Source organism: Ipomoea triloba, chromosome 7 (genome assembly GCF_003576645.1).
Source record: "Ipomoea triloba cultivar NCNSP0323 chromosome 7, ASM357664v1".
In the NCBI taxonomy this organism is placed as follows: domain Eukaryota; kingdom Viridiplantae; phylum Streptophyta; class Magnoliopsida; order Solanales; family Convolvulaceae; genus Ipomoea; species Ipomoea triloba.
Window position 1 is genome coordinate 1,025,041 of NC_044922.1, and position 17,613 is coordinate 1,042,653.

Below are 17,613 nucleotides of genomic sequence, written 5' to 3' on the forward strand. Positions count from 1 at the left end.
TGGGTAAATTAACAGCAGATGCTGCGTAACAAGTGAAGTGATTAAGAAACATCACTTAAGAATTTCTTTTAGCGATAGGGTGTAGTTCGATTATATTTTTGCTATGATTATTTTAGAGGTTTTGTTGGATTCGACTCTTTATGCATAAAAATGTACAATTTAATAGTGTATTAAGACTTACCATTAAATTAGGACTGTACAATTTAGTACTGTATATTATTAAATTCATAAATTATTGTTTAAAAGAAATTATTAACAAAGAGGTTATTATGAGAATTTTCAGTAACAACAATGTAATTTAGCCGACAAAGTTAACCACATAACAACTATCAATTTGTTCTAATTAAGCACTATATATCACTTTTTGTTTCTACACGCGTTTTCTACTGCATTTCTACAAATTTAGAATCATCACCTTTTTTTTTTCTTTAATCTTTTTGTTTAATCAATGGAGAGGAAACTCAACCAACACCATAACACCACTGTTATTGGTTGTTCACAATAATTCTTCTTGATTTGAGAATATTCATATAATCGTCCAGTAAAAATGATGAGATAGGTTAACAGTTCAAATTTTATTAGCCAAAAACGGTTACAAGAAGAAGTGGATCGGCAACGATAGAGTTGGTGGCGTTGTAGAGCATCATAAGTTGCCGGTGGTGTTTGAAGAAGTTTTAGATCAAAGTTGGAGTGTATAAATAACCAAATTATATTTTTTCATGAAATATTAACTAATCAAACATGATGCACATACCGAAAAAATTAACAACTTGTCACCTAAATGAAACGAGGAATATTAAATTTGAACTTTATGAATGTAATATAATAAAGTGACACCATTATGTGAGATTTGGTGTTCGAGTAATTAAAAATATGTAAACTCTAAAAGTGTAATGCACTATGCAAAATCATAAAATATACCAAATGATGTGTCCTGTGACTTTAACGTAGTGGTTCGTAGCCTGACTTGATGTCACAATTGAACGTGGTAGTGGAAGTTCAAATCCCAACAGGTGGAGTGCACTCAAAATGTCAACTTCATAAACAGCTAAACCTCATAAGTGCACTTTTAATTTAAAATTTGTTTGTTGAGCGGTAACTTAGAAGGTCAAGTTCAACATCCTATCACCGAAATATGACGATGGTTGCTACACAAATATAAAAATAAAATTGTATCTTTATTACTATATATAACTTTTGGCGTAATAGTAAACGTCAATATTAACTATAACTTTTGACATGGTGGTAAATATTTTATAACACATTTTAATTTTAAATATCACATTATACATTTATAAACACTTTTATAATTTATGAAGTTAAGTTTTTGAGTGTTGATTTTGCACTTTTGCATGTCAACTTATAATTGGGAGAGAGTTAATTGTCAAATTTGACTAATTTAAATAAGTGCATTGTAAAATTTTTAAATTATGCATTAGTTAACGTCTCCTAGCTGCATCATAGTATTCATACTCCGACAAGTTTGAATGTTTGATAGTGGGTAATCGAATATTTGACCTGCTTACTACACGTAAATATAATGGAGTCTACAACATGGGTCAATACAGGAAAAAAAAAAAAAAAAAAACACATTGGTATAACATGATTTTTGTACTAAAATGTCACGTGTTTAATTCTTATTAATATTTTTTCGTTAAGTTTGTCACAGAGTCATTTAAGATTTTTTTAGTGTAATTTATCTCTTTTATATAATTTTTGTGAATTATTTACACAGGATCAGAGTTTACTTTGTAACACTATCAAATAGTAATTGCGAATTTCCATCGTCACCTAAAAAAAATTGTGTATAGAGGTGGATGCATTAGATATTTAGTAAATTTGTATTATGTGATTTGTTAATAGTTAATATTTTATTTATTTCATTTAATGTTTCTTTGATTTAATTAATGACTTCGTCTCATATTACTTATAACTTAATTCAAAATTGTCTTTTTTTTAAATATTTATTTTAGTATTAATATATCAAATTTATGATTATTTCTATAGGGCAAACAATACTTGGCATATGGTTATTGAACATTGTTAGCGATAATGTACTTGATATAATCATGTTATCTACACGGTAAAAATCTTTTAAAGATTTTAGAATATATATTTAGAAATTATACTAAAATTACTATTAAGCATTAAAAAATTAATTTAAAATTGTAATAAAACATTGAACAAAATAAGCAAAAAGAAAATGAAGAGTTAGTTAAACGAAATAAACAACCGGAGTAAAATGAGACAACATGCGTAGTATAAATAGTGAGTAAGTGCGTTGAGACAGTTACAACAACCTATATGTCTCTATTGTTGTAAGCATATGTCAGTGCGTTGAGACAGTTACGATACGACAACCTATATGTCTCTATTGCTGCAAGCATAAGTCGGTGAGAATGACTTTTGCGTATCAAATTAAACTAACCAACAATTCTCCATATGGCTCAAGTTGGTTCTTCAAAATGTTACATTAGTCCTTAACCCTATAGCTTAGTATTGTTGTTTCACTTGTTTGTGTAATTGGGTAAGTTGAACTACATTATAACATCGTCAATAACAATTTTAATACTTTAATTGTAATTCTAGTGTAGATTTAGCCTCTTCATATGTATGCAAGTAACAAGTTTAATTTTTGATATTTTTTTTGCTAAGAATCTAAATACTAAACTTATACTATAAGTAATTAATGAACTAAATTTATTCTACAATTATAACTAAATAACTAAAAGTATGGTCGTTATAGTCATTTACTTTTGTAACTATCTCTCATGTCAACTGTACTACAAATATGGTAACACATGCTTTAGCTAGAGAAGTTTGTTCTATGTCTGTAACGATATGTACTTTTATTTAAATTAATGAATTAGTCTTTTAAAAAAAAACTAAAGTATGGTAAAAAAAAAATACTAACTTTATTAGATTTTTTTTTTTGAAGCAACAACTTTATTAGATATAAATAAAGCATAATGAGAATACAGTAGAAATTTGTAAAAAAAGATAATATTCCCAAAGACCAAAAGTCCAAGAGCACAAAAGCCAAAGGGTGGGGTGGCTTTGCTCTAAAAAATTCCAAATTCCATATTCCACTTTTAAAGGCAAAAGGACAGCAAAACAGTGGCGACAAAAACTACCGTCACGCTGTTGTCGACAACGTAGCCATGAAGAAAGTCGACCAAATCCCAAATGTCTTCAATTCTCATCATCTTCTCTACTACTCTCCTCTCTCTCTCTCTCTCTCTCATCTCCAAACAAGCCTTAAACTTGCTTGATCCGCTTGAAATTAGCTTCGGCTTCTTCTCTTTTTCTTGATCGATTTCGTTTTCTCGACTGTTTTTAGCTCGGTTGAAATAGTTTCTGGGAGTTTTAGGATGTTTCAGGACGAGGGATCATCGTCGTCGATTACGTCATCGTCGCCGCTGCAAGCTTTGCCGGTGGGGGTTTCGGTTTCACCGGGATCGCCGTACCCGTGGCTGAAGGAGCTGAAATCGGAGGAGAGGGGTTTGTACTTGATCCATCTCTTGCTAACGTGCGCCGGCCACGTGGCCGGCGGCAGCCTGGAGAACTCCAACGTGGCGCTCGACCAGATTTCCCACCTCGCCGCGCCGGACGGCGACACCATGCAGCGCATCGCCTGTTACTTCGCCCAGGCCCTCGCCGACAGGGTGCTCCGAACACTGCCCGGCGTTTACCGGGCCCTCCATTCCACCAAGCTGGCGTCGCCGGCGGATGAGTTCCTTGCACGCAAGGTGTTTGTGGAAATGTTCCCGTTCTCGAAAGTGGCTTTCCTGGTGGCCAACCAGGCCATAATTGAGGCCATGGAGGGCGAGAAAATGGTGCACATAATCGATTTCCACGCGGCCGACCCGACCCAGTGGCGCGCTCTGCTTCAAGACCTCAGTGCCCGACCCGAAGGCCCGCCGCACCTCCGGATAACCGGCGTGCACCCCGTGAAAGAGGTGATGGAGCAAATGGGTCGGGTTTTATCCGAGGAGGCAGAGAAATTGGATATCCCTTTCCAGTTCAACGCCATTGTCAGCAAATTCGAAAGCTTGGATTTGGAGAAGCTCCGGGTCAAAACAGGGGAAGCTCTGGCAATTTCATCTCCAATGCAACTCCACACTCTTCTAGCCTACGACGATGACAAGAAACCATCCCCATTTGCATCCAAGATTCCAAACAGAAGGATCCAAATCACCCAAAACTCACTGGGAGATTTCATCGAACACGATGTGGGCAATGGCTATAGCCCAAGCACCGACTCCGCATCTTCATCCCTATCAAATTCCCCCAAAATCGAAGCTTTCCTCAATGCCCTCTGGGGCTTATCCCCTAAACTAATGGTGGTCACAGAACAAGACAGCAACCACAACGGCCAAACAATCATGGAGAGACTCTCAGAATCCTTATACTTCTACGCAGCATTATTCGACTGCCTCGAATCCACCCTCCCGCGCTCCTCACTGGAGCGATTGAAGGTGGAGAAGGCGCTTCTAGGCGAAGAAATCAAGAACATTATCGCGTGTGAGGGCTCCGAGAGGAAGGAGAGGCACGAAAAGCTTGAAAAATGGTTCCAGAGATTCGAATCTGCTGGGTTTGGGAACGTCCCTTTCAGCTACTATGCAATGCTGCAAGCCAGGCGGTTTTTGCAGAGCTTTGGGTGCGATGGGTATAGGATCAAGGAGGAGAATGGGTGCGTTGTGACTTGCTGGCAAGATAGGCCATTGTTCTCTGTGTCAGCTTGGAGATGTAGGAGGTGAGAGATGAAGTTAAGAGAGCCATTGTTGATGGTTTAGAGTTTATGGAAGAAACTGTGATTGACTTGATATAAGTAGTAGAGAGATATAATAGTGTATGTTCTTTCTTTTTTTTTTTGAGAACAATAGTGTATGTTCTTGATTCATTCTTTTGTGTTTTGTAATGTGTGTGTGTTAGTTTTGATGTTGTAGTTTGGGGTTTTTGGTTCTTTGCCTTTCACTTTCCACTGGTTTTATTTAGCAATAACAATCAAGGCCTAATTCCCATTGATTTTTCTACATATATACTTTGTTTGGAATTATGGTTTATTGCTTGTTGTGTGTTTTTTTGGATAATTTATTGGTTTCTACTTCCTATCCTACTTGTTGAGCATATAATATATATATATAAAAACTTTATCTGAACCATCATCGTTGCAGGAATTGAACCCGGGTTCTCCCGAAATTCCTCCCCACAAAGAAAGCTCACTTGCCACTTGAGCTACCCCATTGGGTTATTGTCTCAATATAATATGTTAAATTGTGTAATTGCAAAGTTTAAGGGTCTAATTGACTTTTTAAATAAAGTTTATGGACTTATTTGATATTTTCTCAAACATAAATGTACAATTCACTATTACTTAAGTTTTTAGTTGAGATATAATACATGCTTTAATTTAGTATTAGAGCCAACACATACCAAACGGCATTAGTTCATTTAGTAAATTCATTACTTGATGATGTGCATTGTGTAAATCCTGACTTTTATGAAATAGAATGCAAATTAGCCTATAGCTTTTTGTAAATATAGTGGGCGTGACTAACCAAGATTTGTGTTTTTTTAGTTTTCGATTTATTCCCAAGATTAATACGGAGTATATTATTAATATACTTCGAAAAGTACTCCGTACTAGTTATAATGAATGCTAAGTACAGCACTAATGAAGTACTCTATATTCTGTACATTATCAGCTAGGCAGTAGGCAGGCTGCAAATGAAAATTCCACGTTTGGTACAGAGCCCAACGGAGCAAGGGCCCATAAGATGATTGGCTAGGATCGGGCCTCAAAGAGCGTGGACCGCATTACTTTGCAAAGAATAATTATTTTCTCTATGAGATTTATAATTCATTTAACTATACTTAATAATTTAAGATATTTATAATGTAACTATTTGATTTTAGTTAGTTGAATATGGTTGATAATGTAAATTGAATCCTGAATGAGTAACTCAATTAATCACAATTTTATAATGGTAAAGTTTGAAAATAATGATTCAGGATTAATTATACCCTGTAGTATTAACAAATGTGAATGCACTAAGTTAATGTATAACATGTCATAAGTTAATATGAACATGGTCAATGAAATTTAATCAAACTTGAATATAAACATGAGTATGTGGTACGGAGTATTATGAAATAGAAGATGATCTTATCCGTGTTAAAGATGTCTTATTTACACATATATTTCAATTAGTGTCATGGAGTCATGATAATTTATGAGTATTAGTGGTTATAATGTGACATGTTTTGATTGGTGAATGTGGATGCTTAATTGATCTTGATGGTTGAGTACTGCTAGTACACTATTCGACCTTCACTCAATTAGTCGTCCAAACTCATTCCAGTACGCGATTTCAAGACACGCTATTGTCCTATTTTTGAAAGTTACATCCTTAATGATTTTAGTCCCTTTTAGGAAGTTTTTTCCCTAATTTGGTAGGCAATTAATTTATATTTACAATGCACTATTTGAGAGATTTACTTTCATAATTTAGGTCGAATACCATAATTACATTTGAGCTTTTATATCGAAGGGCTTATAAAGCATTCAAAATTCAATAAATAATTGTTCATAATGATTATAATCTTTCTTAGCAATTTTATTATTCTCCAAACAGTCGTGATAGTCGGTCGTTGACTGCATAACACATACAACAAACAAGTTCACATGCAACAACATGGTCGTAGCGCAATAGGCCTAAATGGCAAACTAATATGACAACTAGGTAGGCGTAAGTTAACGTCTTCGTACTGATTCAACACAAGTGGACCTCATCGTCATACTTTATTTGTATGAAACTTTTGAGATACTAGTTCTCTAGATTTATTAGTAAGATTATTGACCACATTAGTTAATGGCTATTAATTTTGTCAAATAACATAATTAACTATTAAATTTATATCTATTTTTAGACCCAATTGAAATTAATAAAAAAATATAAATTTAATTGTTAATTATATTGGTCAAAATTAAAAATAGTAATATAACGAGTTTGAGACTTGAGAGTTATATTTTGAAGGGCATCCGAGTTCTGACCAATTCTCAAAGAGATCGCAATTTAGTAAACAGGAAGCAGAGGAGACGTCGAAAATGCGTGTCCAGTTCTGTGCAGTCAGACAAGCCAACGACCAAACCTAACTTCCGTTTTAGAGAGAGAAGCTTCTCTCCCTCTCTCTCTCTAGCTTTATTCACGCTCATTGCGTTCGAAGAGAGAAAAGCTACTAGCTTCTCTCTCTTCCAATCGATTCGTTGTTTGGAGATCAATCAATTCAGTTCCATTCGAGTGTTTTCAGCAGATTAAAAAGCATTGAGTTTCGGTGGAAATGGAGGAGTACTTAGGGAAGACTTTCGAGAAGGAATTCGAAGGTTTGGGGATAGTCAAAGGAACGGTGAGATCGTATGAATCGGAGAGTGGTTTGTTCGAGGTTGTGTACGAGGATGGGGATTCCGAGGAGCTGGACGCGATTGAGGTCGTAGCTTTGCTAGGCGGCGGGTCCCACTCCGCTGACTATGGATTCTCGCGAGAGCCGTGCCCTGTTGTTGGCCGGAAACCGAAGAAACGGCGTCGTATCGGGGAGGAGGCGGGTAATTCGGGCTGCAACTTGACGGCGGCGGCGGCGGCTGGTATGGGAGAGAGTTCGGGCGTGTCTAGTGATGGTCAGGAGAAGGGAGGTGTGACTTTGAATTTGAATCTTAATGATCATCATCCTATGTTGAGCTTTGATTTGAATGGCGACGTGGATTTGAATGATGATGGTGGCGGGGGCGTTGGAAGAGTTGATCTCGACTTGAATTTGAATGAAGGTTTGGATTTAAATACTGGCGTCGATGTAAGCGTTGAGTATAATACTTTAGGTAGAGTTGAAGAGAACTTGAGTCGAAGTAATATTATTGATTTGAACGCGGACCCAAATGAGGATGCTAACTGTGCTTTTGCAAAAGATGATTCATTAGAGTGTGTTTCTCTGGTTATCAAGGAAAAGAGTCACTCTTTTGACTTGAACTTAGAAGCCGGTGAAGAAGAACCTACAAATTTAGATGTCAAGTGTGATATGAAGGAGAAAGGAATAACTGTTCCTCAAGCTGATGGTTCATCCCAGAAGCATGAAAGACCCCCAATTGTTCTGGCGCTTTGCTGCCAGAATGTAGGAAGACCCTCATTGAATCTCCATAGGGGGTTGACTGGGAAGAAACTTGTGGATGGGAGTTTGAAGGAAGTTGAACTTAAATTAGTGGATACAGGGCCTGCCGGAGTTGGTTGTGGAAATGGAATTTCTTCAATTTCAGGTAAAGGGAGAAGAGGTAGGAAGCGGAAAAGTCTCTCTGATGCTCCTGATGATATGACTGAACCAATGTTGAGAAGAAGTACTCGGAAAGCCAGAAGGGCAGGTTTGTCCTCTCATGAGAATGATCCCGAAACAGTAGTGCCTGATGCTGTCAATGATCCCCTTTCATCTCCTGCACAAAGTGTGGTTTCAGATGAAAAACTTACTGTCTCAAGTCATGAAGACTCCGAGGAACGAAATTTCCTTCCTCCAAAGCCAGAGTTGCCCCCTTCTTCGGATAAGTTGGATTTAGAAGGAATGTCTGTGCTGGATATCTTCTCTGTTTATGCCTTATTAAGATCATTTAGTTCCTTATTGTTTTTAAGTCCCTTTGAATTAGAGGACTTTGTTGCATCAATTAAATGCAATACTCCTACTGTATTATTTGATTCCGTTCATGTGTCCCTTTTGCAAATGCTGAGGAAACACCTGGAGTCCCTAGGCAGTGAAAGTTCTGAGTCTTCATCTAATTGTCTTAGGTAATTATCTCCATTTTCTCTAATATATGCATGTTTTTTAATACTTATTTCATCCATTTTGGGATAGTTGATATACTTACTTGTTAGATATTTCAATTGTATATTTTAGGTCTCTTAATTGGGATCTGCTTGACTCAGTCACCTGGCCTATATTTTTGGTTGAGTATCTGCTTACGCATAATTCTGGAATCAAAGTGGCTTTTGATATATGTCACCTAAAACTATTTGAGAGTGATTACTATAAGCAACCAACTTCTGTGAAGATTGAGATACTGCATTGTCTTTGTGATGATGTTATTGAAGTTGAGGCCATAAGGTCAGAGCTTAGTAGGAGAACGGTGATAACAAAGCCAAATATAGATTTCGACCAAAATATGAAGCTTGACAGTATAAAGAAAAGAAGAGTTACAACAGATCTTGCCACTGGTTCTTGCTTGACAGAGGATGTGGATGATGAAACAGATGATTGGAACAGCGATGAATGCTGCCTTTGTAAAATGGATGGGAACTTAATATGCTGTGATGGTTGCCCAGCCGCCTTCCATTCCAAGTGTGTGGGTATTGCTAGCAGTCTTCTGCCAGATGGAGATTGGTACTGCCCTGAATGTATTATTAACAGAAAAGTACCATGGATAAAAGTTGGAAAATCAATTCGAGGAGCAGAGTTGTTGGGCATTGATCCTTACGGCCAGCTATTTTATAGCTGCTGCAGTTACTTGTTGGTGTAAGTTCCTTTCCTCATGAAGTTATCAATGTTTAAATACATTGCATCTCTAAGTTTGCTCCCTGCCGTGCTCTCACAGAAAAAAGAATCAAAGTTTTTTTTTTTTTTTTTTTATTATTTTTTTAAAAAAAAAAAATTCTTGTGAGGGCACTTTTTGTTTCAATATCTGTCTGAAATGTAGCTTGGGAGAGTTGCTTGAGTGTAAATGTTATAATGTCATTCGGATTCCCTAAGATTGAAGGAATATCAGTTTAGAGTTAGATATTATACATTGCCGGAGTGGAAATACCGCTTGCTGTAATCTTTTGTTGTGTTAATTATGTTTAGACAGTATTTTCCAATAAAGAAAAGAATGAAAAGATAATAAATAAAAAAAAAAAGGAAAGTTGTTCCATCTGGTCTTATTTATTTATTTAATAGTTTACCTTTACAGTGTTTCTTAAAATTTCTTAGATTCAATGACCTAATACTTTTTTTTGATAAATTACATGATTTGATACTTATGAGGTTATGCCACAAATATGGAAAGCTTTAGTTTACTTTTCCAAAAAAAAAAAAATCCAAACGAATGTGGTAGTCTATGAAATCTTGAGACAATATGGGGGTACTTGCCGTTGTCATTTTCTTGGTTGTGATTGCTACTATATATGTATACAGCTTGAACTTAAAACTATAGGATGTATGACTTAATTACAAATATGTCTGCCTTAGCTTGCTAACTGAAGCTAATTATTGCATGTCACTTTTCCAAAATTTTTATATCTCATTTGTGGTTGGTAATCACCTTTGCGGCTTGCGCCCTTTCATTCTTGTCTATCCAGGAATATACTTAAATAGTTCTCCTGTTATTATTGGTTTTCGCTAATTGTATGTTGTGCTCTATGTTCTTTCAGGTCAGATTCTTGGGGTGATGGATCATCATTTAAGTATTATGACAGGAATGATTTGCCTGCAGTTATCAGGGCCCTCAAGTCATCAGAAGTTGTTTACCGCACTTTGCTAGTTGCAATTTCAAAGCTTTGGGATGCATCTTCTTTAATTGATGGTGCAACAAGTGATTTGTACTCACAGAACAAAGTTGTATGTGAGGATTTTCCTATGATGCCCCTGCAACAGAACAATGATATAGTTAACGGCGAAAAGCCTATGGAAATGGTAATGATCTCTACATGTTCTGGTGACCAAGGATGCGAGAAGTCAGAATCTGTGGATCTTTCAGCCAAGATGGAAAAGCAACTGGGCAGTTCTGAAGAATCAACTGATTTATCTCAAGCTCAGTTAAGTAATCAAAATTCTAGCAGAAGTGGGATGCAATATGATTCTGAGTCAAAGCAGCAGTATATAGATGCTTATGTGAACTTTTATAGTTTTGCTCATTCAGCATCATCAATTGTTGAAGAACTAACCCATAAACCATCTGATAAGTCAACTGAAGATGCTTTAAGATCAGAGGAAGAAATTATTTCAGCTCAGCTGAAGGCCATATCAAAGAGATCTGCTGACTTCTGTTGGTCAAATATTCAGAATTTAAATGTTGCTGCTAGGAAAGAAAAATGTGGCTGGTGCTTCTCTTGCAAAGTTCCTGAATGTAAAAGGAATTGCTTGTTCTTAATGAATGATACTGGTCCTGCTCCTGAAAGATTTTCAAGTGAGGCATTATGTGCTAGCAAAAGAAACATTAGGAAAGGCCATCTTGTTGATATAATGTACCATATAATTTGCATAGAAGATCGTTTACATGGTCTTCTGTTGGGTCCTTGGTTGAGCCCAATGTACTCCCAGATGTGGCGCGAAAGTGTTCTTGCAGCATCTGATGTTGCCTCACTAAGAATTCCATTATTAAATGTAAGGCTCGAGCACTTCTGTATTTGCTGTCCATGTAAAAAAGTCCTTTGTCTAGGGGTGGGGGTGGGGTGGTTTTTTATTTATTTATTTTTTTTGTGTGTGTGTGTTTTTATTTTTCCTTTCACTGGTGAGCTCATGTCAAGCATACTTTGTTTTGTGAACATGATGAGTTGCTTAACTAACTTGATAACGGTTAATGACCATATTTAAATATTTAGACTACATAGGTATGGAATTGTTGGCCTGTTTGAGTGCATTACTTGATGCATAATAGGTTCCTGGAAATTGTTCACCAGGAAGATAGCTTCTAAACTGTTGGTTATTGGGTTCTGTTATTTGATTGCTGACTTTGTCAAAGACTATTTCCCCCAGCATTTGTTTTCAAGGTTAAATGCTTGGGTATACTAACCAAGTTGGATTCCGTGAAGTGTGAGACAGAGTAGGTATAAGTAAGTCATGTCTAGCTAGTATAAGTTGTCACTAACAAAATAAGTTGGACTTCCCTGAAAAAAATTGTTTTCACTGTTTGGTGGTTGCTTCAAAGAGCTTATAATTGGTATTCAGAATTATGATCATCTTAGCTTTATGGCATATTTATGGAAACCAAATATCGTTTAGTTATTCTATGAACCTTGCATATAAAGGACTCCATAAACAGGAAGCAAAATATGACCTGAACTTTGTAGTTTAATCTTTATGGTTATCTCCTTGCATGCTTCATTTTATTTGAATTTGTCTTCCAGTTTTAACAGTTTGGATTCCCTTTCTATTGGAGGCGTTGCATCCGTTTGCCGTATTACACAAAGTAGTTTTCTGATTCTTATACACTCTTTGGTAACAGTTAGAGTTAAACTTGCGTCAACTAGCGCTTTCAGCTGAATGGTTTAAGAACGTGGATTCTTTGGCAACAATTGGTTCTGCTTGCCATATTGTAACCAATCGAGGGCGTGTTTCCTCTAGGCATGGCATGGGAAAAAAGGTTTTGCATTCAGATCTGAAGTCAAATCCATCTTCAAATGCTGGGAGTGGTTTGGGACTGTTTTGGTGGAGGGGCGGTAGGCTTTCTCGTCAACTTTTTAGTTGGAAGGTTTTGCCTCGTTCGTTGGCTTCTAAAGCTGCTCGACAAGGTCCAAATGATTCCTTACTCATTTTATTCGTATATGCAACTTAAGACAAATTCTTAGTTTGTAAACACAGGTAGTGTGGGTGGGTGCATTTAAATCTTGTGCTCTGTGCTGCATTGGTTATTTCAGGGTGGGCACTTAAACTGAGGTATAACTATTACCGAGTTTTAAGATTTGAGTGCACAGGTCTGAACAACTTATGTTGACTTAGAGTCTATTCTAAAATCTCTCACAAGTTTGTGGTCGTAATGGTTTCCCACATTCCCTCTGTCCCATTTTGTGTCTTTATCAGTTTATGAAGGTCCTTTTGTGTCTTTTTGGTGCATGAGAGTTAAGTCTATCTACTTACAATTTAATATTTTTATATGAATTAATTTAGAGTTATTAAGTAAAATTTATATATTTAGAAACTATATTAAAAACTTTATTCAACATAAAGCTGAATTTTAAAATTGTTAAAGAGAAAAATAAGTAAGTGAACAAATATAGTAAAACATGAAAGGTAAAATGGGATAGAGGGAATAATAGATTTAGATTATGTCATGCAGGTGGATGTAAGAAGATACCTGGCATTCTATATCCTGATGGTGCAGAACTTGCCAAGAGAAGTAAATTTGTTGCCTGGAGAGCTGCTGTAGAGACATCTGGAAGTGTTGAGCAGCTTGCTCTTCAGGTACCTGTACTTTCCTCCTTGTATTCAACTTTAGCTTTGGTGTTAAGTCAGCACTAAGCAGTTGCCTTACTCATTCTGATGATAGGGACCTTGTAAAAATCTCAGAAATGTTTATAATGGAACTAGCTTTCATTTCTCAAAGGCATTTAAATTGCCCCTTGTTTTGATTGTTAATATTGTTGATTTAAAAATGTTTTAGTAAATGGATATAAATTGTACAATTGATTTTTTTTTTTTTTCAACTTTTGTAATCAGGTTAGAGATCTTGATGCACATATTCGATGGAATGATATTGGAAATGTTAATATTCTAACTATGATTGACAAGGAATCTAAAAAACCAGACAGGTCATTTAAAAAAGTCATTATTCGGCGAAGGTCATCTCGGGGCCAAGTGGTTAAGTATCTTCTTGATTTTGGCAAAAGAAGATTTCTCCCTGAGATTGTTTTAAAATATGGGTCCATGCTTGAGGAGTCCTTGGATAAAAGGAAAAGATATTGGCTGGAGGAGACCTATGTTCCGTTGCATCTCTTGAAAGCTTTCGAGGAGAAAAGAATTGCTTGCAAGTCCAATAAGTTAAGTCCTATCAAGCCCAGTGAGAGCAAAAACATCATAAAGAAGCCATTCAAGAAAAAGGGATTATCTTACCTTTTCTCAAAAGCAGAGAAATCTGAAAATGATAAGTGTGGTCATTGCAACAGAGATGTCCTCATAAGGTATAATGCTACTTATTGTTGGTTAAACAGCCATAATGTTTACTCCAGGCTGCTAATCTTATATGCACAGATATAACTTTCATGTAATTAGTAAAATCAATAATTTGACGCCAGCAATTATTATTTGGGTAGAGTGGTAGACTGACCAAACCATATTTTGGCAAAAATTTAGATATTTGTTATTATATCATGCTCTTCCCTTCCTTGCAACAACCTCATGCTTTCATTCCAAAAACAGCATCAAACTTGGCAATTCCAGCTGTCATGGTCCTCTGTGTGCACAGTTGTCAAGAGGACAGAAGGCATCCCCAATCTCATGCATTCTCCACGCACTCTTCCTAGTTCCTTTGTCTCTGTTCTCCACAAAACAATCAATCCTTAGTGACCAATCGAAGTACAGGACAGATTTTGGATACATCCAATATCTGCTTATTTTCAGTCTATTAAATTTTACAAAAGAAACTGCATTCTATTAGATCGTACCTTGTCAAAAGACTGAAAGAAGAGATCAGCATGAGCTTTCAAGCAGACTCTGTTGGGTTCTTCACAGGGAATGGGGAGGATAGGGAGTTTTTGGAGATGGGTAGGTAGGGTGGAGAGAGCGCAAGGTTTTAGATATCACATTCTAAGAATGCGGCATTGTTGATAGATATAGTGGAGAGAGATTATGGTATTAGATATAGCATTCTAAGAATGAAAGATCATATTGAATTTTGAGAATGCTTCAATCATTTGAATGAATATTTAGAAATAATAATATTTTGGAAAATTCTCTCCTTTTCTGGAGGCCATATCATGAGCAATGGTCCTTTTTTATCTTCTTTTTTCTTGTTTCTGTAATAAACTTCTTTGAATCTCATAATTAATTATTTTATTATCTCCAATTACAGGGAAGCTGTGAGCTGTCAGTACTGCAAAGGTAAGCACTCAATTTTGTTAATCTTCATATCAGTGCTTTATACACTTAAATATTGCCATTAGTATTGAGATTTATGAATGATGTGATTCATATCAGTGATTTTGTTAATTTTCCGTCTTGTATGGGAATTCAAGTAGCCTTTATTTGTGCGTTTGTTAGGCTTTTTCCACAAAAGGCATGTGAGAAAGTCCACTGGAACTATTCCTGCTCAATGTGTCTATACATGCTACAAGTGCCTGGATGGGAAGCATGTAAAAAGCAAAACCAAGGTGAAATTAGGGACGAAAAAGAATAAGAACACATCAAAAATCTTAATGGCATTGCATTCACGAACCAAGAGAAGGTGTACTAAGGATAAGCTGCTGGCACATTCTCAAAATAATACTAATAAAGATCCTGTTGTTATGCCTCTTCGACGTTCTGCTAGGAGGGCTAAAATTTTGTCTGTGCAAGAGAAAAATATAAAGAAGAAGATTGGAATGACAAGTGGTAAATTCATGAAATCAAGGAGAGGGAGGCCTAAAATTTTGTCTGTGCAAGAGAAAAATATAAAGAAGATTGGAATGACAAGTGGTAAATTCATGAAATCAAGGAAAAGGACTTCAAAGAAACCAACTGAAGCTATACAGAAGAAGAAGAGAACTCAGTTCTTTCATATTTACTGGTTGAATGGCCTCCTGCTGTCACAGAAGCCTAATGATGAACGAGTTGCACTATTCAGGAGTAAAAAGCTTTTTGTTCTTTCAGGACCGTTGGGTGCCACAGTTGATTCTCCAAAATGCAGTCTCTGTGGGGAACTAAAGTCTACACTTGCACTGAATTACATAGCTTGTGAAGTTTGTGGAGGTGAGAAATTGCACTGCACTGAGAGTTTGAGTTCATCTAGTTTAAAAAGCTGTTAAAGCATTTATGCATCTTCCATTTTATTTGTTTGTAACCCTGACTGTTATTTTCCTGATTGCTTTTTTTTTTTTTTGGTTGGTATGTGCTTTGCAGATTGGTTTCATGGAGATGCATTTGGTCTTACCTCTGAAAGACTTGATATTTTAATTGGATTCAAGTGCCACAAGTGTCGTGGCAGCAGCCATCCTGTGTGTCCTTGTCTGCCTATCATCAGGGGTGCCGAGGCTAAGCTGGTTGGGCTGAAGAGTGATGCTATGATTGAATCTGCAAACTTGAGACATCTTGAAGAGAAATTTCAATCACATGTAGAATCAAATAGATCTTGCCTTTCTGGTGATGATGACAAGAAGCAGTTGTCAAATGCTACTAATGTAGACAATGAGGAGGATGGGAGTTTGCATGTGATTGGGATAGCACAGAGCACATTAGCGATGGATGGATCCGGAAGGACTGATATCCAACTGCAGGATGAGCCGATATTGTTGAATGAGAATTTTGTCAATTCTAGCCAGAAGGATCAGAAACCACCAGAAGAGTGGGCATTTCCAAATGATAAATCTTCAATTGAAGGTGATGCCATGGAAATTGATGATGCTCCTATTGGTTTGTGGAGCAAAACATGGAGACAACGCAAGCCTTGTTAGTACAGAGTGCCTATCATTTTCGTCCTAAGTGGAGCACAGGGGAACAGGATAATCATCATTGACAAAAATAGCCGAAGAATGGTAACTCAACAGCCATTCTGGAATGATGGTAAACAGATTGGCACTCAACATAGTTGCCTGCTTAGGCGTTTATGGGTTCAGGTTAACTACTAGGTGGAGAAAAAAAAAGGCTGGGACTGTAGATTATAGTTTTATACATATAGTTGTGCTAACTATCATAGAAATTAAAGAAGTTTCGGATCTTCATATGTCATTGACATTGAGGAACCAATTACATTTCATTAGCAATGTTATGGTGACTCAGTCAAACCTGAGAGAAAATAACAAGATTATATCAGGCTTCTTTTGACAAAATTCTAAGTTTTGATTCAAGATTGGTTAGTTGAACCCAGCATTAGGTCAGAGGTAGAGAATGGATGCAGTGAAGCACCGGAGTTGGCATTCGGTTCTCAGTAGACATTGGAATTCTTTTTCCCAGTGTGTCTGTCAATTTATTCTACTTCAGTGCTACAACTGGATTAACTGGGAAATATTTGAAGGTGAAACTGTTAAATACTTCGTATACAAGCATTCATCTGCTTCTTTTGTTCTCTCTAATTTATATGGTGTTAACTTTCGTCATACTCTGTATTTAACATTTAACATTAAGATCTTATTTTTTTCCCCTTTGCTGATTGAGTATTATTTTCTTTTCTGCATAGCTTTATCTAAGGATGTAAAAATGGTGACCTAAGACATCTCTTTTCTTTAGCATGTTTATTAGGTCAGTTAGTTGTATGAAGTAAAGGGTAGGAATGTATTTTATTTTTTGTTAAAGAAATGCAGTCTCCTTATTTGATCTCCACATTTAACACTTTATGGTGTAGTATTCTGAAGATTAGAAACATCAGTGTTTATATACTCTATTGAGGTGCATATTTTGTAGGTAATGTATGAATGTTGAGGCCAGTTTCCACGAACAGTTTGGCTTCAAGAATGAGAGTTTGCTTTATTGCTAGATCTCTGAATCATTTGATATCCCACTGATAATCAGTTTAGGTTTCCAGCATTCTTGATATTATGAGATGGCTGTTGGAAATTTGGTTCCTCATTATCTCCCTGTTGGTGGTGCACAATCTGAAAGCTTTTTCTTTGCATGTGGTTTTCATTCAGGTGAGTTTGCTAAAGGCAAATTATTGAGTTGGGCAAATTATACCTGGTCCTTGTAGCTATCATATTA

General features: G+C 36.3%; 2 protein-coding genes across 2 annotated transcripts; both read left to right on the forward strand.

Moving 5' to 3' along the window:
* Positions 1–3,104: 3,104 nt before the first annotated feature.
* On the forward strand, positions 3,105–5,038 carry LOC116026025 (scarecrow-like protein 3). Its single transcript, XM_031267465.1, has one exon. The coding sequence runs from the start codon at positions 3,372–3,374 to the stop codon at positions 4,758–4,760; it is 1,389 nt and encodes a 462-aa protein (XP_031123325.1). The 5' UTR covers positions 3,105–3,371; the 3' UTR covers positions 4,761–5,038.
* A 2,036-nt stretch (positions 5,039–7,074) lies between these two features.
* On the forward strand, positions 7,075–17,238 carry LOC116025730 (DDT domain-containing protein PTM). Its single transcript, XM_031267064.1, has 9 exons — positions 7,075–8,825; positions 8,935–9,549; positions 10,443–11,394; positions 12,236–12,521; positions 13,067–13,191; positions 13,447–13,907; positions 14,798–14,826; positions 14,986–15,672; positions 15,823–17,238. Exons 1-9 carry the CDS (start codon positions 7,345–7,347, stop codon positions 16,371–16,373), a joined length of 5,187 nt encoding a protein of 1,728 aa, XP_031122924.1. The 5' UTR covers positions 7,075–7,344; the 3' UTR covers positions 16,374–17,238.
* Positions 17,239–17,613: the final 375 nt, after the last annotated feature.